The following is a 27330-nucleotide window of genomic DNA, read 5'->3' on the forward strand; positions in this document are numbered from 1 at the left end:
AACCAGAGGCCTCCAGGACCCCATTTGACTTAATATACCTGTACTGTAGTCCAGGTCTTGGTTCCGAGGCATCAAGCGGACTCTTCCACACAAAAACTTCTCTTTTTCTGACTGTCTTCAGTCTGCTGGTTTATGTTTAATGATGGGTGATGTTAGAACGCATCATAGATTCATGACATCAGAATTATTTCTTTTGTTTGAACGATCCTCCTGGAGCTTTGAACAAAGACGTGACGTACTGCCAACACAAGTGTGAGACTCAGTCACTGACACTGTGAGGGTTTTGAGTTTGATGTGTTTGTTTTCATGCCATCATGGCCGCACCTCGAGATCCCTCTTTGCCGAAGAACAGGACAAGAAGAATAAATAGCCGACGTGAGTCCAAGCAGAGGGCAGCGGTGTTTAGTCAGAGGTGCTTTTATGAGAGGAGGAAGAGTAAACAGAGCTGGGAGGATCAGACTGGTCCCAGTTGCGTCACTAGAAACCACATGTGGTCTTTTCATCTCATACACTGGGACACAGATGAGAATGTGTCCACAACTTGTTGACGGTGCAGGTGGAGTTTTTTGTTTGGTTCCTGTTTTTTTTATTCCCAATTAAAGGGTTGATTCACCCACAAAGTCTGAATGGTGTAGTTTGGCTTTTTTGAAGAAATGTGACTTTCTTGATTCTTGTTGTTCTGAGTTTGTACTCATGGCTGAATTCACCTGTTGTACGTCGCTTTGGGTACAAGCGTCTGCTAAATGACTTTAATGTGATATAGTTTTAAATTAAGATAGTCTGGGTTGCATTTGCCCAGACTTCAGCATAAAAAAAAGATTTCTGCAATTTGTAAAAAGATTTCTGCCTCTGTATTTTTTAGTAGTGTAGTAGTGGTAGTGTAGTAGTGGTGGTGTAGCCGTCGTGGTGTAGTAGTCGTGGTGTAGCAGTCGTGGTGTAGTAGTCGTGGTGTAGCAGTCGTGGTGTAGCAGTCGTGGTGTAGTAGTCGTGGTAGTCGTGGTGTAGCAGTCGTGGTGTAGTAGTCGTGGTGTAGCAGTCGTGGTGTAGCAGTCGTGTAGTAGTCGTGGTGTAGCCGTCGTGGTGTAGCAGTCGTGGTGTAGCAGTCGTGGTGTAGTAGTCGTGGTGTAGCAGTCGTGGTGTAGTAGTCGTGGTGTAGCAGTCGTGGTGTAGTAGTCGTGGTAGTCGTGGTGTAGCAGTCGTGGTGTAGTAGTGTAGTAGTCGTGGTGTAGCAGTCGTGGTGTAGTAGTCGTGGTGTAGCAGTCGTGGTGTAGTAGTCGTGGTGTAGCAGTCGTGGTGTAGCAGTCGTGGTGTAGCAGTCGTGGTGTAGTAGTCGTGGTGTAGTAGTCGTGGTGTAGTAGTCGTGGTGTAGCAGTCGTGGTGTAGTAGTCGTGGTGTAGTAGTCGTGGTAGTCGTGGTGTAGCAGTCGTGGTGTAGCAGTCGTGGTGGTGGAGACTTTGTGAAACCATGTTTTTGATTAGAAGGTGCTGGATTCAAAATGCCGCTTCTGTGCCGTCGGTTCGGGATGCGTTTATAAGCTGTAGAAGCAGTGAAGGGGGGTGGGGGGGGGGGGGGGGAGTCTGTGTCAACAAAGCACGGAGACGCTCGGATTACAACACCAGTTGTAGCCCCGGTTCATTCTCTGCTCGGGTCGATGTGATTGATGGATTCTACATTAAAGTGGGAAACCTTTTGTACAGAGAACCTTCGACTGTCCAGGACCATCGATTCCTCACCTCACGGAGAGATGGAGGAGCATCTGGAACAGTTCTTCAGCGTGATGCCATAGAAGAACCATGTCTGGTTCCACAAAGAACCATTTCCTTAAATAGTTTGTCAAAGAACCTATAAAGGTGTCTCAAAGAACCTTAAAAATGGTTCTTTAAGGCACCATGTCTGGTTCCACAAAGAACCTATAATGGAACCTCAAATGACAAAAATGGTTCTTCAGTAGGTGTTGGTTCTTCATAGAACCACGAAGCCTATTTAAGAACCTTTATTTTGTGTAGAGCCATGTCAGGGAACGTAATGATTTGGCAGTGTGGACCCGTTCCTCCGGAGAACCCAGAGAACGAGCTGTCGGCGGCTTCCTTCTGTGAAAATGCTGCTGCTGAATTTCTAACTCTAACTCTTCAGACTCCGTTGCATGTCGGTGGCAAAAGAAGCAAAACATGAAGCCCCGACGTTCTGCACGGAGAGGAACCGTTTGAAGAAAGACATCTCGACCCCGACTGCGCGTCAGACTCAGATTGTGTCCCTCTTCCTCTTCTCTGGAGTGTTTTTGTGCATTCCTCTCTGCCGAGGTCACAGGCCACAAAGAGGGAGACACTGAGGATGGGGGGGGTGGGGGCTCTATGAGCACAGGCCGTGGAGTTTAGGGTGGTCCCATAAATCTGGTTGGCGAGAGTTTGAGGGACGGCGGCGGCGGCGAGGGGGCCGGCAACAGAGGAGCTGTTGTCGCGTCGCGGTTGCGTCCATCGGGGATCCCCCGGCCTCGGGGGCGACGCAGCCTTATGATCTCCACTTATGGAAGATGTATGGCTGCTCTGACCTCTGCCGAACCTGAGGTCAGATCTGTGGGGGGCATGGGGGTGGGGCTCATGTAATCCAAACATCGCAGACACCTGGCCGGAGATGAAAGGCAGGCGGCTCATTTTTCACTTTGCGCCGCCGCCGGCTATTTCTGGTCTGAAAATGCACCGCGGTGCGACCTCGAGACCCCCGTCTCTGTTGTGTGTCTGCTCCTGTAGTAATACGGTAGGTGTGAGAGCAACCCGTGGGTTGCTGTTGCCACGGCAACCCTGGCGCTCGCCGCTCAGATGCCGGTACAAATCGCTCCCGCCGGCCTGTAATTGTTTGACTCCTCCACCGAGATTCAAAAGGAGGATATGTGTTGGGGGGGGGGGCTGTAACTCAAGCTGGCAGGTTTTTATTCTGAATCTCTCATTTCTACCAGCGACGGGCCGACAATGCGCGTCAGGCTCGAGTTGAAAGCAGACGGAATGAAACGTCACCAGAGACCGAAGACTGATGGACTCATTCAATCCTGCCAAATGTTTTGGATCGGGGATAAACAACCAATGTGTGTGGGGGGGGGGGGGGGGGGGGGGATTTCAGGCTGTTTTCCTCCAGAGCTCAGTAATATGAAGAGATGGGGAAATTAGTTGTTTGTCATAGGAAACAGGTGCTCACAAGCACATATTCACATACCATACGCAGAACAGTGCCCCCCCCCCCCCATCAGTACATAAAGAATGGGCTCCAGCTGGGCACGGTGTATGTTACACAAACGAGTGTTTTGAGTGCCCCTACAAGAAGCATTCATCTGAGGATGTGACTGTTGGTAGGGGGACAATGAGGGCCGATTGGGCCCCTGTGATTGTGAAAAGAAACGAGCCGACGCAAATTACAGCGTTCAGAAAACACCCGAGAGGCCGGGGCTAATTACAGGAGATCTCCACCCCCAACAGACGGGCCCACGCCGGGAACTGTATGTAAGCAGAACGTCAGCAGCGACTCCTTTTCCAGTGATTTCCTGTGTTTCATGACACGAAGATCTCCAGTAGGATAACTAATGCTGCGCCGAGAGGAGCCGAGTGCGCCGAGGAGGAGTCAGGGGACAGAGACGAAGGCTTGCCCGCCAGTTCCACATGAGAGGAGCTCGGCGTGTACTTGTCACCTCCATTAGATTCTCAGCTAAATGCATGATGTGACATCTCTACCGTCATCCGGGCTGTCTTCTCTGTCAGGGGAGCGCTTAAGATAACCTGTAAATGACTGTGAAATAACATATTAAATACTATGAAATAACATGTTAAATACTGTGAAATAACATGTTAAATACTGTGAAATAACATGTAAAATGCTGTGAAATAACATGTAAAATACTGTTAAATAACATGTAAAATGCTGTTAAATAACATGTAAAATACTGTGAAATAACATGTAAAATGCTGTTAAATAACATGTAAAATACTGTGAAATAACATGTTAAATACTGTGAAATAACATGTTAAATACTGTTAAATAACATGTAAAATGCTGTTAAATAACATGTAAAATGCTGTTAAATAACATGTAAAATACTGTGAAATAACATGTTAAATACTGTTAAATAACATGTAAAATGCTGTTAAATAACATGTAAAATGCTGTTAAATAACATGTTAAATACTGTGTAATAACATGTAAAATACTATGAAATAACATGTTAAATACTGTGTAATAACATGTAAAATACTATGAAATAACATGTTAAATACGGTGTAATAACATGTTAAATACTATGAAATAACATGTTAATTCTGTAAAATAACCCGTATGTCTTCAGGAAAGGATGAGTGAAGTGTTGTATCATACCAGGAATCTTTCAGGAAATGGTGTTTTGTGTTGTACAGAGAGATTGAGGTCAGATTGTGTTGGTGGAGCTGTGCTACACACTTCCTTCACACAGGGTTTCTCATAAATACAGCCAAAACAAACAGAGCTATAATAACGTCCTCATATGCAATCAGTTGTTATACTGTAGCCAATGTATATTTGGCATTCAAGGCACATCTTGCATTATTATTACTTGTCTATAAATATGCCAAAAGTAAAATAATTAAATATAACCTTCTGAAGGTGGAAGATGTTTCCTTAGCGTTAGCCAGAGATACATGTTTTGCTCTGTGCATTACAGCTGAAGAATTTATAGCAATTAACCCACTTTTAATGTTTCAGTACCAACGGATTGCACGGATACATGTTCAATACAAACACCCAACAGCTAATTTGGCACTTGTTTTATAACAATTAAAGTAGAGCATGATTTTCCCCACAGTATTCACGTTTTTAAACTATTACACAATACAAATTTGTATTTGTTTAATTACCTACCAGCGATGAAAGTATAACTATTTTACAGGAATTCAGCCTTACTGTTGTGAAATGTATCATATAGCCCAATCATTTTGTTTCTATCCGTCTGTCTGTCTGTCTGTCTGCCTATCTATCTATCTATCTATCTATCCATCCATCCATCCATCCATCCATCCATCTATCTATCTATCTATCTATCTATCTATCTATCTATATATATATATATATATATATATATATATATATATATATATATATATATATATCCATCTCTATCCATCCATCCATCCATCTATCTATCTATTTATATATATATATAGATATATATATATAGATATTTATAGATCTATCCATCCATCCATCCATCCATCCATCCATCCATCCATCTATCTATCTATCTAATAACGGCACATTAGTAACAGAGCAGTTCGCGCGGGTAGGGGCGGGGAGAGCGAGGGGGCGGGGCCAATATCGTTTTCCTCCAATCAGCGGCGTTTGATGTAAATGAGCTGCTCTGACCCTTCAGTGTAGTGAGGAGCGATCTGCGCGAGACGAGTCGAGAGCGGCGGAGCGGATTCCGACAGATTCCTACGCGCGTGCTTCTCCGTCCACGAAGCTCCGGATGGCTTATTAACCGCGCGCGACAAGCCGTTAGTCAGATGCGCGCGCTCTTAACGCCATAAAGCGGATATTCCTACTCACTTTGCCCGGAGTCACAGAGAAGAGCGACAACATGAAATACAAAGTAAGTGATAGGGGGTCGCTAATGTCTCTCTGTCTGTCTCTCTCTCTCTCTCTGTCTCTCTATCTCTCTTCCTCTCTCTATCTCTCACTCGTAATAACGTATGCTGAGGGGGAAAACATGTAAAATATCTTTCAGCTGAGAGTGTTTGTTCTGCGTGGCGACGACTGCGAAACGTCTCCGCTTTTTGGTTTCATGTCGGTCAATCAAAAAAAAAAAAAAAAAAATTTCTTTAAATGGGTACATCCGGGTTTGTATCGGAAATCGATTTTGGTTGTAAAAAAAAAAGAAAAGAGAAAAGGAGTAACGGATGCTGTCACTGATCCCTGTCAATGTGTGCGGCTCCTCGGCGTGTGCATGTCATCATCTGCCTGGGGCTAGCTTTATTACAGGGGCGTAAATAAGAGTTCACCCCCCCCCCTCCTTTTTTTAGAAAAGTAGAAATAGGTTGCTCCACATTCTGCCTCCAGAGTCCCCGCTGCTGACTGTAAACCACTTCACGTCTGAGACTCACCACCGAGTTTTACTTTGTGAAGACATTATTGTTCTTACGAGGCCGGGCCGGTGATGTGGGTCAAGTCTTCATGTCCTTGACATTCAAAGGGGGGGGGGGGGGGCTTAAACAATTGGTGTCACCCGATAACCGAGCTGTTTTTCGATTCAGTAATCAGCTCTCCGTGTTCTTGAGGTGTACGAAGAAAAAATAAGAGATTTTTCAAACGTTAAAAGCCGAGAGACGCCGAAGGGAGGAAGTTGAAACGATCGCGTCGTCTGTTTCCGTCGGCGATCGATTGGGTAATCTCTCCCCGCTCTCGATATTCTGTGATTTCTTATTCGTCCTCCCCCGGGGCGTCTTATTCCGAGCGTTGCATCACGATGACGTCGATGAAGTCGTGTCAGCGTAATCTAATATAATTACAAGACGCCGCTGGTTCGTACCATGAACTGTGTTGTCATGCTTTCCACTTCTGGCTGAGATCATGTGACGATACTATCTTGGATAAAACTAAGACCGAATCTCTCAGATGCGGTCTTCCCTCCGGCACGTGACCGTCCATCGGCGTCGGTCACGGAGATTTGGATTGTTGGTCGTGGAGAAAATCTCTTTCACTTTTTTAGACTCATTTGTGAAACGCCGGCCATCGGGAGGGAGACTCGGCGCCTCGTCCTGCTGCGGCGCCGTCGTCTCGCCTACGCTCGAGTCTGAAGTCCGCCTCGCCATATTTGGGAGAGAAGTGTTTGCGTGATTCAGAGGTGGTCGGGTTTCAGGGCCGTGGCTGTTTGCTGAAGCGTGAAGTGCTTCGCTTCAGACGTTGGACTCGACACAGTCGACCTCCCTCTTTTATGTCGGCGTCCACCGGGCCCTCGTGTCACCCTTTGGCAAGGTGCGGTTGTGTGTGATTGGAGGGTGTGTGTGTGTTTGTGTGCGGCACGGTCCGAACTGAGTCATTGTCCACGGTGAAGCACACGGTTCACAGAGCCAGGAGCGGTCAAGGGGTTGGGGGGGCGAGTCCCTGTAATCACAGTTTACGTCTCTGACGTGAAAGTCTGTGTCTGTCGCTCTTTTGTTTGCCTCGGGGCGAGATGAGGGGCCGCGTAGAAACCCCAGGCAGAGTGCTCTTTGCTTATGATAAACATATCTGCCTTATGCAACACAGCCAGAGGGGGGGGGGGGGTTACATTCTGTTTAAACAGTGTCAGAGTTCACCTCGTGTGCCCCCCCCCCCACCTCCATCTGATGAATTATTCACAGCTATATTAAGCACCTCTCTCCCCTCACAGAGCGGTAATGTTTCAACAGAAGCTTTTAACGAACCCCCCCGACACTCGCTCCCTCCCTCCTAGATTCCAACTCGTGTTCAGGTGTGAATGAGAAGGCTTGTCTTACACAGGTCACCTAATGCGTATTCCCCCCCCCCATGTGTTGGCACACAGGCGGATCTCTTACAGCGCCGCGAGGCCCAGAGGTTTAACGGTATAGTTCAGCATTTTGGGGGGAAATGGGTTTATTTTCAAGTCGATTTGACGAGCAGGCGACACAAAACGCGACAGACCGACACCTGATGATCAGCTTGAACTCCTCCCAGCAACACCCGATTTATATGTTTTGGTTTGACCCTGAAAATAAAGAGACGCCGGTCGCTCTTTGTGCTTTTTTTAAAACGACGTCACTCCGGTAACCGGCGTCGGCGCCACACGTCAACGGCGTCTACTGCCGGCGATGTGGCGGCTCACGTCTGATTGATGTCGCTCTGTTGTCTGTGCGGGAGGTGTGCAACCGGAGGCAAGTAGCTTAGCTTAAAGACTGTAAACGGCTATCCCTCCCAGAGGGTCGAAATGTTTAAAAATATAGTAATTTGTTGGGTTTTCTTTAAGGTTTGTCCGTTAAATATAAGGCGGCAGCTCGCAGCCAGGAAGCTAAGCGGAGCCGAGAGAGTAAAAAGTTCTTTGAACTCACCGCAAAACCACAACTTGTTGCTTTTAGTTTTGCTTGAATAAACATGAACATGCAAATTAGTGAGATTTAAAGGTGCTGTTGGCAGTTTCCAGGCTATATGCTAAGCTAACTGTCCCCCCGGCTTTAGATGTAAGACTTTTACACATCTGACTCAACACAAGAAAGACAACGCGTCGAAATGTTCCTTTAATACTTTACAACACAACTTTCTGTGGAAATATGACAATAAAACAAAGAAAAAAAACATTCTCACCCAAAGACTTCCACAACCGACAGTCATTCCTTTGGCCTGACGTAACTGTTGCAGGAATAGCTTCACAACCAGTGAGGAGTGATTAGGTGAACCCATAGTGTGTGTGTGTGTGTCTGTGTGTGTGTGTGTGTGTGTTTTCTTTCGTGTTTCTTTTTCATGGGTTCAGGTTCCAGGCACTGATCCAAAAAGCAGCAAGGGCTGGAGGAGGAGGAGGAGGAGGAGGAGGATCTGCGATGCGGTGCTGAAAGGGCCTGCAGGAAATGAAAGAAAGAGGAAGTTGTGTGGGGGGAGACGAGAGGGCAAACAGAGTTGGGTGTATTGGCTGGTGGGGGTTGGGGCTGGACCCCGGGGGGCCCTGGAGGTCAAGGAGCGCCCCGTGAGAACCGGAGCATTCCGGGCGATGGTGCGTGGGAATGTTGTTGGGAAGATGCACATGATTGTTTCAAGGTGGCCCTCGTGCTGTTAACGAGTCTGGCATCGGCGGGGCGCTCGCGGTCTCGTCTCCGGGCAGAAGGAGCCACTCGTGTTCTCGGGGTGGTGGTGGTGGGGGGGGGGGCGTGAGGAGAAGCCCAGGCGAGACGCTCCTTTTTTGGAGAAATCGTTGCATGCTGAATGTGAAATGGCTCCTGATCCACAAGCCCTGCGTCTCAACGCGGGGACGGGGTTTGCCAAACCCGCCGCCGCTTGAAATCACACTTTGACGTCGGTTATTTTCTTTCTTTTTTCGCTCCATTTTTGTCTTCAAGTTTTCTCCCCCAGCCGGAGCGAAGAGTGAAGAGTGCCCCCCCCCCCCCCCTCTCCCCCTGAGAGCTAGTCATTAACATTTGAAAACGCTCAGAGCGGAGAGACAGACTGCATTGTGTGCTCACTTCTGCCGCAGAGAGAGAGAGAAAGACGACGCGACATCAGCCACAATATAATCATTCCCATGCCTGACCTTTGGCGGAAATCGTTCTCTCCCCCCCCACACACACCTCCCCTTCCTTCCTTCCTTTCTTCCTTCCTTCCCTCCCCCGTCAAGGAATGCTAGCTATTTTTGCAGGGACATCTCTCCGAGATGCAGAAGAAAGAGTGTGGAACGCGGTGCGTCGTTCCTCTCCGGTTCAGCTCCTCGGGTGCAGAGTTAACTGTTTTCTTTGTCACATAAGAAATTAAACTGATTCTTGTTGGACTCGTCACCATTGGTTGGATCAAACGAGCACATTTGGGCTCTGGGAAACTATATCGGGCATGTGTTTCACCGCTTCCTGAAATTCACTCTGTTTATGCATCGAAGCAGATTCTTGAAATAGGGTTCAGTCTGAACCTTTTATTTTGTTTGACTCCTTTTCGCGGAGAATGATAATGTGTTCCCGCTCTCTGACTCCAGCTGTAGTTTGGTGATGTGGTTTGGCTTGGTGGACGAGTGAGCATCTGATCCTGCTCTGTTGCATCTGTGTGGTCGCTGCACAACAAACAGAAGCCGATACAACGTTAATGTTGATTACTCAGGATATTGACCCTTTACATCCCTCAATAAATGAACACTAGGGCTGGCAACTTATTTAATACTCGATTAAGTCATTTTATGAGCAATACTTCTGAATATCCTCTCGGTCTTCTGGGTCAGACCATACAAGATTTTGGGTCCTTGGGCTCTGAGAGGTTTGTCATGGGCATTTCCCCCCAATTAAAACGATTTATACAAATACTGATCAAATAAATGTGTAATAAAGATGAGCAATCACTGCCAACCTTTGACGGATCAATGAATAGCATACAAAATGTACAGGGTTCGTACGGTCATGGAAAACCTGGAGAAGTCATGGAATTTTAAAATGGTCATTTCCAGGCCTGGAAAAGTCATGGAAAAAACTTAAATCATAAAAGTTTTGGAAAAGTCATGGAAATGTGTTATAATCACGTGTTCATTCACGCCGAATTTGAAATAATTAACATTTTTTAAAGAAAGACGCTCAAAATATAAGCCGGCGTACGCTCTCAATACGCAAAATGTTCTACAGTTTTCATGTTTATACCGAGATTTCAGTTTGGTCATGGACATTTGGTTTAAAGTCCTGGAAATCCATCGGTCAAAATGTGTAAGAACCCTGAATGTAAGAAACACATCACCAAAAGCACTGCGCTGCTCAAAATGGTGAGCAGTAAACAAAAGGACCTTCATCTTGACGGCCTTCCCGCCTCGCGGGGGGAAGGTGGTCTCTTTGTGTCTGGGACATCTTTGCCGCGGCGTGAAATCGAGGAGACACTGGAGTGAATCTCCATCCCATTGGCTATTCCTGTATGTAAAAACCACTCAATGTGGCCCTGCAGAGATACTACCAGACGTATTTCGCATCTCGGCGATTGCCCCCCCCCCGGAGGGATTAGCCCTCGTCTCCGGGGGTTACCGCGATGCATTCGCGTACCCTCGTTTGGCATCAATGCCGAGCTTGGAAATAATCCGCCTCTCTGCAAACGCCGGAGTGCCTCTTGTCTGAGGCCCCATGAATACCAACCGCACTGTTTTGTGTGTGTGTGTGTGTTGCTGTAGATGCAGTAAAGTGTCTTTTTGTAGGTCAGAGGTCGGCGTTCCCAAGCAAACAAGAGCCCAGAGTTCCTTCAGAGATTCACAGCTTTCACGGCTCCTTGAAATGAGCCAACTCTTTAAAAATGAAGGACCGTTTCCCCGGAATGATTCGGCAGAATACGAACGGTCAGAGTTGCACGATGTGTTTCTCCAGCGAGAAGAACTCGATACGCTCTCCAGAGGGAACGTCTCCAGCGGGGCTTTCGCGTCTAATTGTAGGTTGTGTCGAAGAGACGAGGGCTCCGGCAGCCGGGATCACTTTGGTGTCCTGCAGGAGGCAGGAAGTGCTGCAGGCGGAGGAGGCGGGCGCCACGTCGAGCAGTTCATGTGACGGTAAAGAAATAGAAATGGGATATCGGGACTGGACAGAGTGAGGAGGTGAAGAGTCATTTTTAAACCACCACATCTTCTCAAATCGGATCCTGTGGCTTCTTCACAAAGGTGGTGTTGCGTCGCGGTTATTACGGCGGCAACGGGATGAGGTTGCCACACTTCACCGTCAGATTGGCAGACATTTAGGTAACTTAAGAACGATGGATCTCAGATTGCGAAATTCCGAGTGCTCGACTTTCGATAAGCTGGAACTTGCAAAAAATCATCAAACATAGTTCTTTATTCAATTTCTGTCAAATGACAAATGAATGAATGAATTTTGTTTTAGTTTTTTGTGTGTTTTTTGAACATACACTACCGTTCAAAAGTTTGGGGTCATCCAGACAATTTTGTGTCGTCCATGAAAACTCACTTTTATTTATCAAATGAATTGAAAATTGAATAGAAAATATAGTCAAGACATTGACAAGGTTAGAAATAATGATTAATATTTGAAGTATTAATTTTGTTCTTCAGACTTCAAGCTCAAAGGAAGGCCAGTTGTATAGCTTATATCACCAGCATAACTGTTTTCAGCTGTGCTAACATAATTGCACAAGGGTTTTCTAATCAGACATTAGTCTTCTAAGGCGATTAGCAAACACAATGTACCATTAGAACACTGGAGTGATAGTTGATGGAAATGGGCCTCTATACACCTCTGGAGATATTTCATTAGAAACCAGACGTTTCCACCTAGAATAGTCATTTACCACATTAACAATGTATAGTGTGTATTTTTGATTAATGTTATCTTTATTGAAAAAACAGTGCTTTTCTTTGAAAAAAAAGACATTTCTAAGTGACCCCAAACTTTTGAACGGTAGTGTATATTTATATATATATATACATATACATATGGTTCTTTGGAATACGTTTTTTTAAGCAATCATAGCTTAGGGCATTTATAAGCTAGAGAGCTTCAGCCTTGACACTTTCGGTCAGCCACTATCTTTTGTTTATTACTGATGGTTGTATATTTTGCTGGTCGAAATAAACTCAACTCAACTCAAATAAACTCAACTCAACTCAATGAAGCGACTAATAGTTTAAGCTGTAGTAGAAATACTCCAACACGATAACAACATGCTAACAAGCTAATATGTTAAATTCCTCATCCTTGAGGAATAACTGACAGCAACAAAACAAGCTCATACAATCCATACATATATATATATATATATAATATATATGTGTATATATATAATATATATGTAAATATATAATATATGTATATATAATATGTATATATATAATATGTATATATTATATTATATATCACCGTTGAAGTTTATTAGCAAATATGTTGCATATAGCTCGTCTACATTGACGGTACCAACGCAGAGTCCAAAATACAGTGTGAGTTGTGTATTATTAACTAAAAGGCTGCACAAAAGGGGGAATAGTTCTAAGATAGTCGTGAGTCGGGTTTGTGGTCCCAATACAACTCAAACTGTGAAGTTGTAGCAGCGAGGCGCGAGCTCGAGGGCTTGTTTTTCAAGTCTTCAGCGACTACTTATGAATTAAATAAATCACAATTCTGAGAACATAATGTCAGGGATTACTTAGGTGCACACGTGAGGAAAAATATAAAAGACCTCGGACAGTTATCGTGACTGATTAGCGCGAGAGCTGCTGGCTCGCGTGTTAGCCGCTAGCTCCAGAGCTACAGTGTTACAAGTCATCGTTTAGCGAGGAGTCTCTACCGGGCCTTTCATAAAAAGATATTTCTGATAACCTCCACACAAGCTGCCCTACAAGGCGTAACACGCTTCATTCTGTTTTGCTTCCAGGGAAACTCCACCAATATGATGACACCGTGTCAGTCACGCACATCCACTGACTAAACAATCGCCTCAGCCCTCAGACGGAGATGTGTGTGTGAGCATCGGTGGTTCAATGCAGCTCGCAGTGCGGTTAGACGCGACCCGGCGCATCACACATCACACTTCCTGTCGCAGAGACAAGTCGCCATGTCGCTGTTTGCCTTCGCATTGAAAATGCGGAAGGTTATGTTTTGATCGCCGTGTATTTGTATGCGTGTTATTCGCATGAGTCAAAAAGTATTAAACCGAATCGCATGAAATTTGGTGGGATGATTGGTTATTATCCGGGGACCATTTGATTAGAATTTGGGATCGATCGGGTCAAAGGTCAAAGTCAAGGTCATGAAAAGGTCAACATCTTCTTTTTACCATAGCGCGGTCAATTTTTATCCAATTGGCATGCAACTAATGCCAAAATGTTCATAATTCAATGCCCAATCTTGTGATATGCGAAGGTATGAGCTCTACCGAGTGTCCGTTTTAGTTGGAGATGTTTCAGGCTGCTGAATCACAAATGGGAGGCGAGGGGAAGGGGTGGGTGTCATATTTAAACGGGGGATACAATAGTCTTCTATGCAGAAGGAATAGAAGGTTTCAATCGGCCTGGAGTGCTGTGCACAATTCAGCTTTTAAGCTTTTTGGAAAAGAAACAAAACAAATGTGCAAATGCCTTTTGTTCTAATCAATGGCCGTGATGGAGGCCACATGAGATGGCATAGGCTATCGATCTGGTTTATTTTTAGTCCAAACTCTATCCGGGTAACTGCGTCAAACTATTGATTTACAGCCACTAGCGTAAGATGCATCAATCATTCGAGTCGTCGTGTGGCGGCCGCGCGGGAGTCGGATCGCGTCTCCCCGGCTGAAAAAAACAAAAACAAGCTCCTTTAAGTTGCGACATTTTCCGCGGGGCTCTTTCTAAAGAGAAGTTTCCCCGAGCCGGCTGTGTAATTCCGTTAATCCACGGCCCACCGGCTCGCGCTGTAATCAGAGGGTCAACCTTCCTGAAATCTCTCCAAATGAAGAAATTACCATGTGCCCTGAGCTCTGAACCGCTTCCCATGAGCCCTTTCCTACCCGGGGCCCTTCACACGGCCCATTTATTTGAACTGGCTCTCACCCGCACTCTGAGGAACGGCTCGTAAAAAGTCATCAGGTCCTCATTACCGTCATTACTATAATTATTTTCTATATTTAACCATGTGAAATGAGGCCAAATGAGCGTGCCGGTTCGTCCCGGTTTCGGCGGAACCGACCCGGGGACGTGCGCGTCACGGTCGGTACGCGCCGCAGTCGGAGCATACCGCTTCTTTTCTTTTTCGGGAGAAGGTTGTGTTTGTTTGGGTGGAGAACGTCCCAGTCTCTTGATGTGGGGACGCTCAGCTCTGGTAGGTGGTGCTGGTGGTGCTGGTCGTCTTTTTGGTTGCGGTAGCCGGGGAAATTCTTGTATTTGTGTGCTTGTATAAAGCCACCGTCATTATTATTATTTGACTGACGTGTACCCCCAAGAGGCTGCAGCCTACACCACCCAGAGGCTGAAGCCTACACCACTCAGAGGCTGAAGCACCAACACCACCCAGAGGCTGAAGCCTACACCACCCAGAGGCAGAAGCCAACACCACCCAGAGGCTGAAGCCTACACCACCCAGAGGCTGAAGCCTACACCACTCAGAGGCTGAAGCCTACACCACCCAGAGGCTGAAGCCTACATCACTCAGAGGCTGAAGCCTACACCACCCAGAGGCTGAAGCCTACACCACCCAGAGGCTGAAGCCTACACCACCCAGAGGCAGAAGCCTACACCACCCAGAGGCTGAAGCCTACACCACTCAGAGGCTGAAGCCAACACCACCCTCATAGGAACCCAGAGGCAGAAGCCTACATCACTCAGAGGCTGAAGCCTACACCACCCAGAGGCAGAAGCCAGCACCCAGAGGCTGAGCCTACACCACCCAGAGGCTGAAGCCTACACCACCCAGAGGCAGTAGCCACCTGCACCCAGAGGCAGAAGCCTACACCACTCATAGGCTGAAGCCTACACCACCCAGAGGCAGAAGCCAACACCACCCAGAGGCTGAAGCCTACACCACCCAGAGGCAGAAGCCAACACCACCCAGAGGCTGAAGCCTACACCCAGAGGCTGAAGCCTACACCACCCAGAGGCAGAAGCCTACACCACCCAGAGGCAGAAGCCTACACCACCCAGAGGCTGAAGCCAACACCACCCAGAGGCTGAAGCCAACACCACCCAGAGGCTGAAGCCTACACCACCCAGAGGCAGAAGCCAACACCACCCAGAGGCTGAAGCCTACACCACTCAGAGGCTGAAGCCTACACCACTCAGAGGCTGAAGCCAACACCACCCAGAGGCTGAAGCCTACACCACCCAGAGGCAGAAGACTACACCACTCAGAGGCTGAAGACTACACCACTCAGAGGCTGAAGCCTACACCACTCAGAGGCTGAAGCCTACACCACTCAGAGGCTGAAGCATACACCACTCAGAGGCTGAAGCATACACCACTCAGAGGCTGAAGCCTACACCACCCAGAGGCTGAAGCCTACACCACTCAAGAGGCTGAAGCATACACCACTCAGAGGCTGAAGCCTACACCACCCAGAGGCTGAAGCCTACACCACTCAGAGGCTGAAGCATACACCACTCAGAGGCTGAAGCATACACCACTCAGAGGCTGAAGCCTACACCACCCAGAGGCTGAAGCCTACATCACTCAGAGGCTGAAGCCTACACCACCCAGAGGCTGAAGCCTACACCACCCAGAGGCAGAAGCCAACACCACCCAGAGGCAGAAGCCAACACCACCCAGAGGCTGAAGCCTACACCACCCAGAGGCTGAAGCCTACACCACCCAGAGGCTGAAGCCTACACCACTCAGAGGCTGAAGCCTACACCACCCAGAGGCTGCAGCCTACACCACCCAGAGGCTGCAGCCTACACCACCCAGAGGCAGAAGCCTACACCACTCAGAGGCAGAAGCCAACACCACCCAGAGGCTGAAGCCTACACCACCCAGAGGCTGAAGCCTACACCACCCAGAGGCTGAAGCCTACACCACCCAGAGGCTGAAGCCTACACCACCCAGAGGCTGCAGCCTACACCACCCAGAGGCTGAAGCCTACACCACTCAGAGGCTGAAGCATACACCACTCAGAGGCTGAAGCCTACACCACCCAGAGGCTGAAGCATACACCACTCAGAGGCTGAAGCCTACACCACCCAGAGGCTGAAGCCTACACCACCCAGAGGCTGAAGCCTACACCACTCAGAGGCTGAAGCATACACCACTCAGAGGCTGAAGCCTACACCACCCAGAGGCTGAAGCCTACACCACCCAGAGGCTGAAGCATACACCACCCAGAGGCTGAAGCCTACCCCACCCAGAGACAGAAGCATACACCACTCAGAGGCTGAAGCATACACCACTCAGAGGCTGAAGCCTACACCACCCAGAGGCTGAAGCCTACCCCACCCAGAGACAGAAGCATACACCACTCAGAGGCTGAAGCCTACACCACCCAGAGGCTGAAGCCTACACCACTCAGAGGTTGAAGCCTACACCACCCAGAGGCTGAAGCCTACACCACTCAGAGGCTGAAGCCTACACCACCCAGAGGCTGAAGCCTACACCACTCAGAGGTTGAAGCCTACACCACCCAGAGGCTGAAGCCTACACCACTCAGAGGCAGAAGGTGGGCCCGTTCAGCAGGCCGGTGACGTTACACAATCTTCCTATTTTACATTTTTGGATGGCCAGCGCGTACTTTCCACACATTTAAGCTGCTTGTGTTCACGCAAGATGCTGGTGGAAGGGAACGAAAGCTCGTTGGTGAAGACGTGTGAGAGTCGAGGGTGGAGGGGCTCAGGCAGCCGGGTCTTCAGGCGGTGCATCGAGCGCCGGGTTCTAATGACAGAAAAGCCCACAAGGCCGTGAGAGCATCTCCGAAACCAGATGTTGCAGAGGGCAGCATGTGACCCGGGAGACCCCGAAATAATAAATACAATGACATGTGTGCAGGAGTTTTACACCTCCTTTTTATCTTTTAAAAGCTCCTCATCCGGCGCATCATCGTCGTCGTCGTCGTCTCTCGGGTCCAAACTATTAGTTGTTAAATGTATTAGCTCGGCGAGAAAAATATTTCAAGAATGTATTTTTAAAAAGTTTAGAAGTACTTCTTCCTCTGGGATGATTTTAATTTCATTAAAATTGTTCATAGATTGAACGACTCATTGTAAAAAATGCAAAAAAATTATTCCGGCAATTAGTTGAAGATGATCATGTTTGTTTGTTGCAGCTCAAGATGAAACAAAATCAGGAACACAGGAAAGCGACTATATCTCACATTGTTTTACCCGGCAACAGCGTCGTAGTGTGAAATAGTTGCGACCGTGTGTTTCTTTGTCGGGTAGTCGTGAACAGACGAATTATTGCAGCACTGAATCACGACAAATGGTTGAAGCACTGGATCTGGTTGCTAATATATACGGCAAAAATCACAATAAACCTTGAATGAAAGTCTACTTTAATAAGAAATATAATTTATCTAGTATTTAAATAATCCAATTCGTTATTTTTTTGTTCTGTAGGCTACGAGGTCTGAATTATAGCAAGGAGCAAAGCCATTAAAGACCTGACGCGTGGAGATAAAACCTCATTTTGACCACCGACCTCTGCCAACGAGGGTCATCTCATTCAGATTTAACGGTCGCGGCCGGAACCGCCGCACATTGACATTGGGGAGCGGCGGGACGCCTCTCGTCACGCCGACTTCCAGCGGATAACTTCCTGGAAGCTCTCCCTGCGGGTGGAGCAGAAGGGACCCCCCCCACCCCCGTCTGCCCACTGACAAATGGCAAACACATGTGTCGGTAGGAGGATCAATGGCGGGCGGCGGAGTCACCGTGTTATGACTTACCGATGTTTACGCCGGAGATCTGACGCCCGCTTTAATCGCCGGTTTCACCTGCTGCCGCGGCGGTCACGCAGCGGGGCGAAGCCGACGAGTCGCCGGAGGCTCCGCAGCTTCCCCGACCTTCAGTCTTCAGTCGGTGAGCGTGAAGGTCAGGCGGCCCAACTCTCTTCTCTCTTGGGATTCCTCGCCGTGGCCAAATTGTGTCGGCAATCCTAAGAGGCGTGTCATTGATACCTCGATGGTGATCCGTGTTTCATGATTTATGCAGAAGTAGATATTAGCAATGACTTCAGTCTTTCTTCATGACCTTATCTGAACATGAAGTGGGAACTTTGACGGAAATACGAACGTGACCACAAAGCCGCAGCAACAGGAAATAAACACCTGAAAGCTCAGGCAAGCAGAGCAAAACAAATATGTAGACGGAAAACCTCTCTGATAACTTGACACTCCCACGGGCAGCTCACTCTTTCTTCAGGCAGGTGTCTTATTCCTTTTTACTGTCCGGTGGATGCCGTGCTCACGTGAGGCGTTCAGGGTCTGGCAGCTGAGACTAAAGCGGGCGCCACACGCCTTGAGGCTTTTTAATCAGATTTACTTTAAAGTATTTTTTGATGTTTATTACCTTCGCATTGAAAATGCGGAAGGTTATGTTTTGATCGCCATTTATTTATTTATTTATTTATTTGTATGCATGTTACTAGCATAACTCAAAAAGTATTAAACCGAATCGCATGACATTTGGTGGGATGATTGGTTATTATCGGGGGACAATTTGATTAGATTTTGGGATTGATCGGGTCAAAGGTCAAGGTCAATGTCATGAAAAGGTCAACATCTTCATTTTACCATAGCACGGTCAATTTCTATTCAATTGGCATGCAACTAATGTCAACATGTTCATAATTCAATGCCCAATCTTGTGATATGCGAAGGTATGCGCTCTACCGAGTGCCTGTTCTAGTTCTTGTCATGTTTTGATTATTTTTGGGACATTTCAGCACGACTATTTCTACATCAGTGTTGTTTCAGGAAATCGATCAATTACTCAAAACTCGTTTCACTGCTTTGATCTCGTTTTTCTTTTCTGTTCTTGTGAAGTGTTTCACCTCCGTCACTGGTTTGTTCTGCTAACACCGCCGGCGATGCTGTTGAACTAGTTATCTTTTTTGTCTGCAGGACTCAAAGCTGTTGTGTTTGGGTAAAATATGTTGGGGAGTGAAACTTCCCAATCAGAACTCAGCTTGTCACGTGGCGACCGTGTCTGCCAACGAATAAACTCACAAACGTCAAGTTAAAAAAGTTCGGTGAGTCCTGTGCAAACCAACGTTCCAGAGGAGTTGATGGTCAGAGAAGTTCTGGCGTGACGCCCGATGTCTCGAATATATACTCAGACTCCTTTTTGGAGACATTGAGCATTCACATTATTACATCCAGGTCCGCTCCCATTGGGCGACGCCGAACTCGGGGTGGGGGGGGGGGGTCACAGCGGAAAAACGTGCCGCAGCCAGCTGCTGGCGGGCGGGCTGGGGGTGATCGTGCGACCGGCTAATGGCCCTGAGAGACAATAGCCAGGGAGGCCCGGCAGCGAGAGATAACGACGACACTGGCTGAGAGAGTTTCACGTGGGAACGGTGTGAATCAGGCCGGGTAGGAAAGAGGAAGGCCACCGAGGGTTCAAGGAGGCCTTCAAAGAGCGCTTCCTCATTCCCACACCGAGCTGCGGGGGAGGCGTTAATGACATCGGCCCAGAGAAAAAACGAAGTAGAAAATTCTGTGAAATTCATTGATACTGAAGTGTTGAGAAAAGCTTCTCAACAAGTTTAGGATCCCCGTTTGTTTAAACTTTACTTTAAACTTCACTCAGGGTTCGTACGCTCAGTCCTGGAAATTTGTTATAATCACATGTTCATTCACGCCGAGTTTGAAATAATTAATATGTTTTTTAAAGAAAGACGCTCAAAATATAAGCCGGTGAACGCTCACAATACGCAACATTTTCTACAATGTTCATGTTTATACTGAGATTTCAGGTTGGTCATGGAAATTTGGTTAAAAGTCCTGGAAAAGTCCTGGAAATCCACTGGTCCAAATGTGTAAGAACCCTGTTCGCTCTTTGAGCTCCGGTTGAAGCTTCAGTTTCATTATTAGAGTTATTGAAGCAATGCACGTCAATAAAAGAGGTGTTGCTTGTTGGTTTATTGTCCTCTCAAGGCTCATCCGACTGGGTTGAGTTGTACGCGCTGGGAAAACCGAGCGCCCTCCTTTCCCCCGGTATCTAACGTTAAATTGCCCTTGAGCAAGGCTGTTAATCCCCTAATTGTATTTATGGAGCTTACATATTGAGCACAGGACTGTTGTGCTGGAGCGTTTGTCATTGTGAGCGTACGAAGCAGCTGAAGTGGAGCGTTCATACTCACTTAACTCCCTCCATGGATGAATACAGGCCAAAGGGAAAAGACGTATGTATTTACTGAGGCAATTAGTCTTTAAATGCCCCTCTCAGACACAGAAGTGGCGCACTCTGGGGGTATTCCTATCTCCCAAATCTGTGGTTTTAAGTCATTATCCCTCCGCCCCCGCTGGCCCCTTTTTAGATAACCGTGCCCCGGAGCAGAGAGAGCGAGCTGAGAAAATCCCATTAAGTTCAGATCGGTCGGAAGCGGCATCTGGTGTGGAGCCGTGGGCCCAAAGTTCACCGGCGTGTCACTCGCCAAAGCGTTTTCAAGTCGGCCGTAGATGTGAGTATCGCGGTCGATCGTCGGCGCTCCTGTCTTCAAAGGAATAGTTTAGCTTTCTTCACCGCAGCTGGTTAGCTTAGCATCGAGGCTACCAAGCCAGCGCTGGGAGGCTGGACAGAAGAAAGCTCGCCGCTTCCCCCCCGATTACTGTCTCTATGCTAAGCTAAGCTAAGCGGCTTTATATTTAAAGAAAACAAATAAGCGCACGGTTCCTTCCCCTTCCTTCCTGACCGTGTGCCGCTCTGTCCTCTCTGCAGAACCTGATGGCCAAAGCGCTGTACGACAACATGCCGGAGTCCCCCGAGGAGCTGGCCTTCCGCAAAGGGGACATCCTCACCGTCATCGAGCAGAACACGGGCGGCCTGGAGGGCTGGTGGCTGTGCTCGCTGCACGGCCGCCAGGGCATCGCCCCCGGCAACCGCCTCAAGCTGCTGATCGGGCCCATGTTCGAGGCCCAGTCGCCGGCCGCCGCCGGCTCGGGGGGGGCTCAGGGCATCTACCAGGTGCCGCCGGCCCCCCAGAGTCCCCAGCAGCAGAGTCCACAGAGCGTCTACCAGGAGCCGCCGGGGCAAGACGTCTACCAGGTGCCGCCGCGGAGCGCTCTGGCTGCGGATAACGCCCCGAGCAAGGTGAGACGGAAGGGAGGCGAGCGTTTCCCTTGGGCCGCATTTAAGGACTGTTTTCAATATCAGTGACTCTATCGAATGGTGTTGTTTGTTACCTTCGCATTGAAAATGCGGAAGGTTATGTTTTGATCGCCGTGTATTTATTTATTTATTTGTATGCGTGTTCCTCGCATAACTCAAAAAGTATTAAACCGAATCGCATGAAATTTGGTGGGATGATTGGTTATTATCCGGGGACCATTTGATTAGATTTTGGGATCGATCGGGTCAAAGGTCAAGGTCATGAAAAGGTCAAAATCTTCTTTTTTTACCAAAATCTTCTTTTTACCATAGCGCGGTCAATTTTTATCCAATTGGCATGCAACTAATGCCAACATGTTCATAATTCAATGCCCAATCTTGTGATATGCGAAGGTATGCGCTCTACCGAGTGCCCGTTCTAGTTATTCATTGGTTTCAAATCTAGGGAAACCAGCTGAAGGACCAGCTGTGGATATTGGCTCTCTAGTCTAGAAAAAGTAAAGAGAAAAGCAGCTTCCAGTAGTTTGTTTTGTCAAAGCAACGGTGCAAAGCCCCCAAAAAATAACGTTTTGGAGACGGTCCTTTGGGATCGGAGAGGATTTTGAACGTGAACTGGAGGCGTGGGGTCACGTGACCAGACATGGCATTCACCTGCTCTCCCGCCCGGAGCCCGTGAGGCCGGAGAGAGAGCGTGGGTCTGCGATGTGCGACGAGGACACGGGCGTGCCGGGCCCGGCGCTCGCCACAGAGCAGGGTAGTGTTTTTGTGCTCGGGCTCCCGTATGGCTCTCTGTGTACATTGGCACACGGCGTGCAGCCAGTCTGAGCCGCAGATGGGCAGCGAAGATGGGAACTCGTGGAAAAGCAAACAGCACAGAGCTGTTTTTTTGGCGGGGATTTTGGTGGAGCCCAGCTGCCTGAAAGTAGTTTTTTGAATGCTATGCACAGAGCGGCTGGCCGACCCATTACACCTGGCACGCAGCTCATCCCCCCGGCAGCGTTTCCATGGTGAGCGCTTGCTTTGCCCTCTGGGTGGTGTATCATTTGCATAACAGACAGCAAAATAGTACACGGAGTCGAAGTGGAGCTCGGCCGCGTCGCTCCACACTGGGATTCACAATCAGATTTGTTTTGGTCTATTGTGTAGAAACACGGTGTTCCTGCACCGTTAGGGCGACACTTTGATTCGTATTACGCTATTTGTGTAACTCGTGTGACATCTCAAATAAATCCAGAGCGTCGTGAAGACCAAGAGTCGCAATTATTGAGAAAAAAAGATAACAGGGTTCGTACGGTCATGGAAAACCTGGAAAAGTCATGGAATTTTTAAATGGTCATTTCCAGGCCTGGAAAAGTCATGGAAAAAACTTAAATCATCAAAGTTTTGGAAAAGTCATGAACATTTGTAATAATCACATGTTCATTTAAACCGAGTTTGAAATAATTCATATTTTTTTTAAAGAAAGACGCTCAAAATATAAGCCGGCGTACGCTCTCAATACGTAAAATGTTCTACATGTTTCAGTTTGGTCATGGAAATTTGGTTTAAAGTCCTGGAAATCCATTGGTCAAAATGTGTAAGAACCCTGAGATAAATAAGTAATAAGGATTTCTTCCTGTTTATTCAAGCGCTTAACTAGTTTCAGCACCTCAGACCAGATCATCCCTCCAGGAGCCGGAGAGTAATTACATGCTGGATGAGCTTCTGAGATCCCAAGGGCTGTTTTTTCTTCTTCTTCTTCTTTCTTTTCCATCCAATCAGCTCCAGCCATCATAGAAGCGAGGCCCCGGTATGCGTTTCCAGAAGGTAAATAGGCATCAGGCGCCCGAAGGCTTAGAGGACTTTAGTGATAGTCGGTCGGAGCCACGGGGGCCTCGAGGGGAAGGGACCCGCCGGCCGACGCCTCCTCATCACCGCTAACGAGCCCCGGGGGCCAAAGCGTTTCTAAAAAGGCTTTCTGTGATAACGTTGAGAAATGAAATGGCGGCGTGCGTCGGGAGGTAATCACGTTATTGGAGAGATTAAATTAAATCTCCGACGTTTAACTTTCCCTCTAATCTGTGGCTATCAAAGCGGTGCGCTGTCCCCCCCCCGGTAGTTCCTGGCTTTGAAACGGAGCGATTCTGACTGTCGGTGTACTTGAGTGCAGCTGAGGCTCTGTTGCCTCTGCGGCTGCAGCTCCACTTCAGGGTTTATAGAGCGGACGTTGAAGGGTTTATTTCGGGCGTCCGGGGTTCAAAGTTTAAAGTCCACTTTTCTTTTTTTTTTGCGTCGACAATGTAAATGTGTTACCCACAGCGGCTTGGACGGACATGCGTGTGGTTGAATCTATTCAAAGATACTCGAGGCAGTAATTTAGCTCTTTGGGGAGAAGTCAGAGACTCATTCATGGAGACTTGATGCAGGAACCTGTTTACCTCCGTTTACTGTCAAGAAACAACTATTTATTGATTTGAGGTGAAGGATACGCTTCAGGATCCTTCACCTCAAGCAGAACTCTTTTTTTGAGCCATCCTGCCTGAGTCACGCGGCTCTTCTAGCTTCCAGCTCAAGAACGCTGCAGCGGCTCGACCTCAACACGCCCCTCGTTTAATTATAGCTCATTAACAAAAATAAATCGTGCTTTTTTTGGGGGGGGGTGGTGGGGAACAAATGTAAAACATCTGGGACGTGAAGCACGGCATGTCCGAGAAGAGTTTGGTGAAGTTTACAATGTGGTCTCTTCTCCATAGCAACAGGATCAACAGTGGCCAGCTAATGGCCAAAAGGCCGGATGAAGCCCGACTGGAGCCCGACTGGGGCCCGACTGAGGCCCGACTGAGGCCCGCAGTGTGAACCTGGAGTAAAGACAGAACCACCCTGTAACAGATATGTGGAGATCATGCCTGTTGACACGAAACCCGAGCCGTGACCTTTGCCCTTCAAAACACCAAACTGTTTACCGCCGCTGGTCCTCTCGCGGTGGTATTGGTGACGACCCCCCCCCACCCCCCGCCGAGCGTCGACTCCCCCGGCGTGACGTCTTAATCGGGGGCCGATGGAGCCGAGGGGGGATAGAACAGAACACCCTCTTGTTGTCAGGTGACACTCGCTCGCTTCCCAAAATGATTACGGAGACCGACGTGGACTTCCTGCACCGATGATCCCCTCTCATGTTACCCTAAAGCCCCCCCCCCCCCCCTCTGGGCTGCTCTCTCATGTGGCGTGGGGCTCTGCTACATAAAAGGCCCCACTGAGGGTTGTTTGGCCCTCCAGTCCTTCTCGTCCTGTTTGATGCTGCGGCCTTGTCCCTGACTGACCCTCCTACCCCCCACCACCCCTCCCTCCTTCAAGGCCGTCGGGTCCACGTTGCCTTGAAGCCCGGAGCTCTCGGCCGAACACAAAGAGGCCCCCTCACTCGGAGGAGCCTTTTCTCGGTGCGCTCTCCAGATCGTTTTTCTCCGCTCTTGGTTCCGCCTCTCGGTCTGGAGGGTGTGTGCCGGCGCTCAAAGACGGGTTCGGGTTCAGAGTTCAAAAGATCTCCGCCGAGCTTCTCATCGCCTCCTACCAGACGGCGTGTTTTCACCCCCCTTCCTGACTCGGTGAGGTCCGCTCCTCCCCCGTCGCCCGGCCGTGCCCAGAGATCCGATCTGCTGGTCGGGCCGTAAAGGTGCAACAAAAGGACGGATGAACCCCCGCCACACCTGCAGGAAGTGGCCCTGGTGGCCGTTTACCTCGTGTGGGCGTGGCCTCCACCTTCCTAACCAGGTTATGTGGAATGAATGCCGTGTTTGTTTGCTCGGGACATATTTTCTCGGCCTAATCAGGCGCACGACAATCCCCAGATAAGTGAGTTATTCCTTCCCGGAGCGAGCCGGCTCCTCCAGACGACCCGTCTGCTCGCCATTGTCGCCGTGGTGATGAATGGCCGGCCGACGAGGCCCGGCCGGAGGGGGCGGGGTCATGAATCAGTCGTAGTGGAGAGTAATCTCGTGAGGGCGCGCTCTCCTTGAGCGTTCGAGCAGAGGGTGTGAGGAAGTAGATATCACTGGAGGGGCAACACACCAAGTTAGATCATTTAAAAGCGATTTGTTTTTGTTTCTTGTTGTCTGCTTCCTGTGCGAGATCGGTACACAACAACATCAATACAAATCATTTGAATTGCAAAAGAACAAAGGAATAAGTTATAATTGTTAATAGTTGTTTAAAAATAAATAACCACAAAGCAATAAGAATAACATTGAATATGATTTTTGTTTGTGTTTTGTTCCAAAAAATCTCAGAAAACACTTTGAAGTCTGTAGACTACATACTAATAGTCTTATTTCTGTCTAATTGTCTTATTATTGCCTAATAGTCTTATTACTGCCTAATAGTCTTATTTCTGTCTAATAGTCTTATTATTGCCTAATAGTCTTATTATTGCCTAATAGTCTTATTACTGCCTAATAGTCTTATTTCTGTCTAATAGTCTTATTACTGCCTAATAGTCTTGTTTTTGCCTAATAATATTATTACTGCCTAATAGTCTTATTACTGCCTAATAGTCTTATTATTGCCTAATAGTCTTATTACTGCCTAATAGTCTTATTACTGCCTAATAGTCTTGTTTTTGCCTAATAGTCTTGTTTTTGCCTAATAATATTATTACTGCCTAATAGTCTTATTATTGCCTAATAGTCTTATTACTGCCTAATAGTCTTATTTCTGTCTAATAGTCTTATTACTGCCTAATAGTCTTGTTTTTGCCTAATAATATTATTACTGCCTAATAGTCTTATTATTGCCTAATAGTCTTATTATTGCCTAATAGTCTTATTACTGCCTAATAGTCTTATTTCTGTCTAATAGTCTTATTACTGCCTAATAGTCTTGTTTTTGCCTAATAATATTATTACTGCCTAATAGTCTTATTACTGCCTAATAGTCTTATTATTGCCTAATAGTCTTATTTCTGTCTAATAGTCTTATTACTGCCTAATAGTCTTGTTTTTGCCTAATAATATTATTACTGCCTAATAGTCTTATTATTGCCTAATAGTCTTATTATTGCCTAATAGTCTTATTACTGCCTAATAGTCTTATTACTGCCTAATAGTCTTATTATTGCCTATTAGTCTTATTACTGCCTAATAGTCTTATTATTGCCTAATAGTCTTATTATTGCCTAATAGTCTTATTACTGCCTCATAGTCTTATTACTGCCTAATAGTCTTATTATTGCCTATTAGTCTTATTACTGCCTAATAGTCTTATTATTGCCTAATAGTCTTATTATTGCCTAATAGTCTTATTACTGCCTCATAGTCTTATTATTGCCTAATAGTCTTATTACTGCCTAATAGTCTTATTACTGCCTAATAGTCTTATTATTGCCTATTAGTCTTATTTCTGCCTAATAGTCTTATTATTGCCTAACAGTTTTATTATTGCCTAATAGTCTTATTACTGCCTAATAGTCTTATTATTGTCTAATAGTCTTATTATTGCCTAATAGTCTTATTACTGCCTAATAGTCTTATTATTGCCTAATAGTCTTATTACTGCCTCATAGTCTTATTATTGCCTAATAGTCTTATTACTGCCTAATAGTCTTATTATTGCCATCTTTATAATAATATCTCATATCCTGTCGGCCTAAATTAGTATATTTATTATTTTTGAACAAAGGTTCAATGTTACTTCAAAAGTTTCAAAATATGCCCCCAATTTATTTTAAATGCCCCTGGGTTTCAGTCAGTGGGGGGGGGGGGGACTGCCCCCAGAGAACATGTACCTGTCCTCCGTGAGCTAGCCGTGAGCTATCCGTTAGCATGCGGTGGACGTGCAGCCTCACAGGTTTACCTGAGGAGGTTCATCGCTCATCCAAGACTCTCCTGGTTTCCACGCGCTCCTCTTCCCGTCCTCAGGACTGTCTCACGACGTCGTTTCCTGGAGAGGAAACACCCGAAATG

The 27330-nt window shown here is 47.3% G+C and overlaps 1 protein-coding gene across 1 annotated transcript in view; it reads left to right on the top strand.

The window, feature by feature from the left end:
* The first annotated feature begins 5354 nt into the window (after positions 1 to 5354).
* nedd9 (neural precursor cell expressed, developmentally down-regulated 9) overlaps positions 5355 to 27330 on the top strand; it is a 32447-nt gene continuing 10471 nt past the window's right edge. Inside the window, exons 1-2 of the mRNA XM_056414409.1 lie at positions 5355 to 5602; positions 21008 to 21379. Of these exons, the coding sequence (XP_056270384.1) occupies positions 5591 to 5602; positions 21008 to 21379 (384 nt within the window). The 5' untranslated portion in view covers positions 5355 to 5590. The remainder of the gene's footprint in view (positions 5603 to 21007; positions 21380 to 27330) is intronic.

Source organism: Pseudoliparis swirei, chromosome 1 (assembly GCF_029220125.1).
Source record: "Pseudoliparis swirei isolate HS2019 ecotype Mariana Trench chromosome 1, NWPU_hadal_v1, whole genome shotgun sequence".
In the NCBI taxonomy this organism is placed as follows: Eukaryota; Metazoa; Chordata; class Actinopteri; order Perciformes; family Liparidae; genus Pseudoliparis; species Pseudoliparis swirei.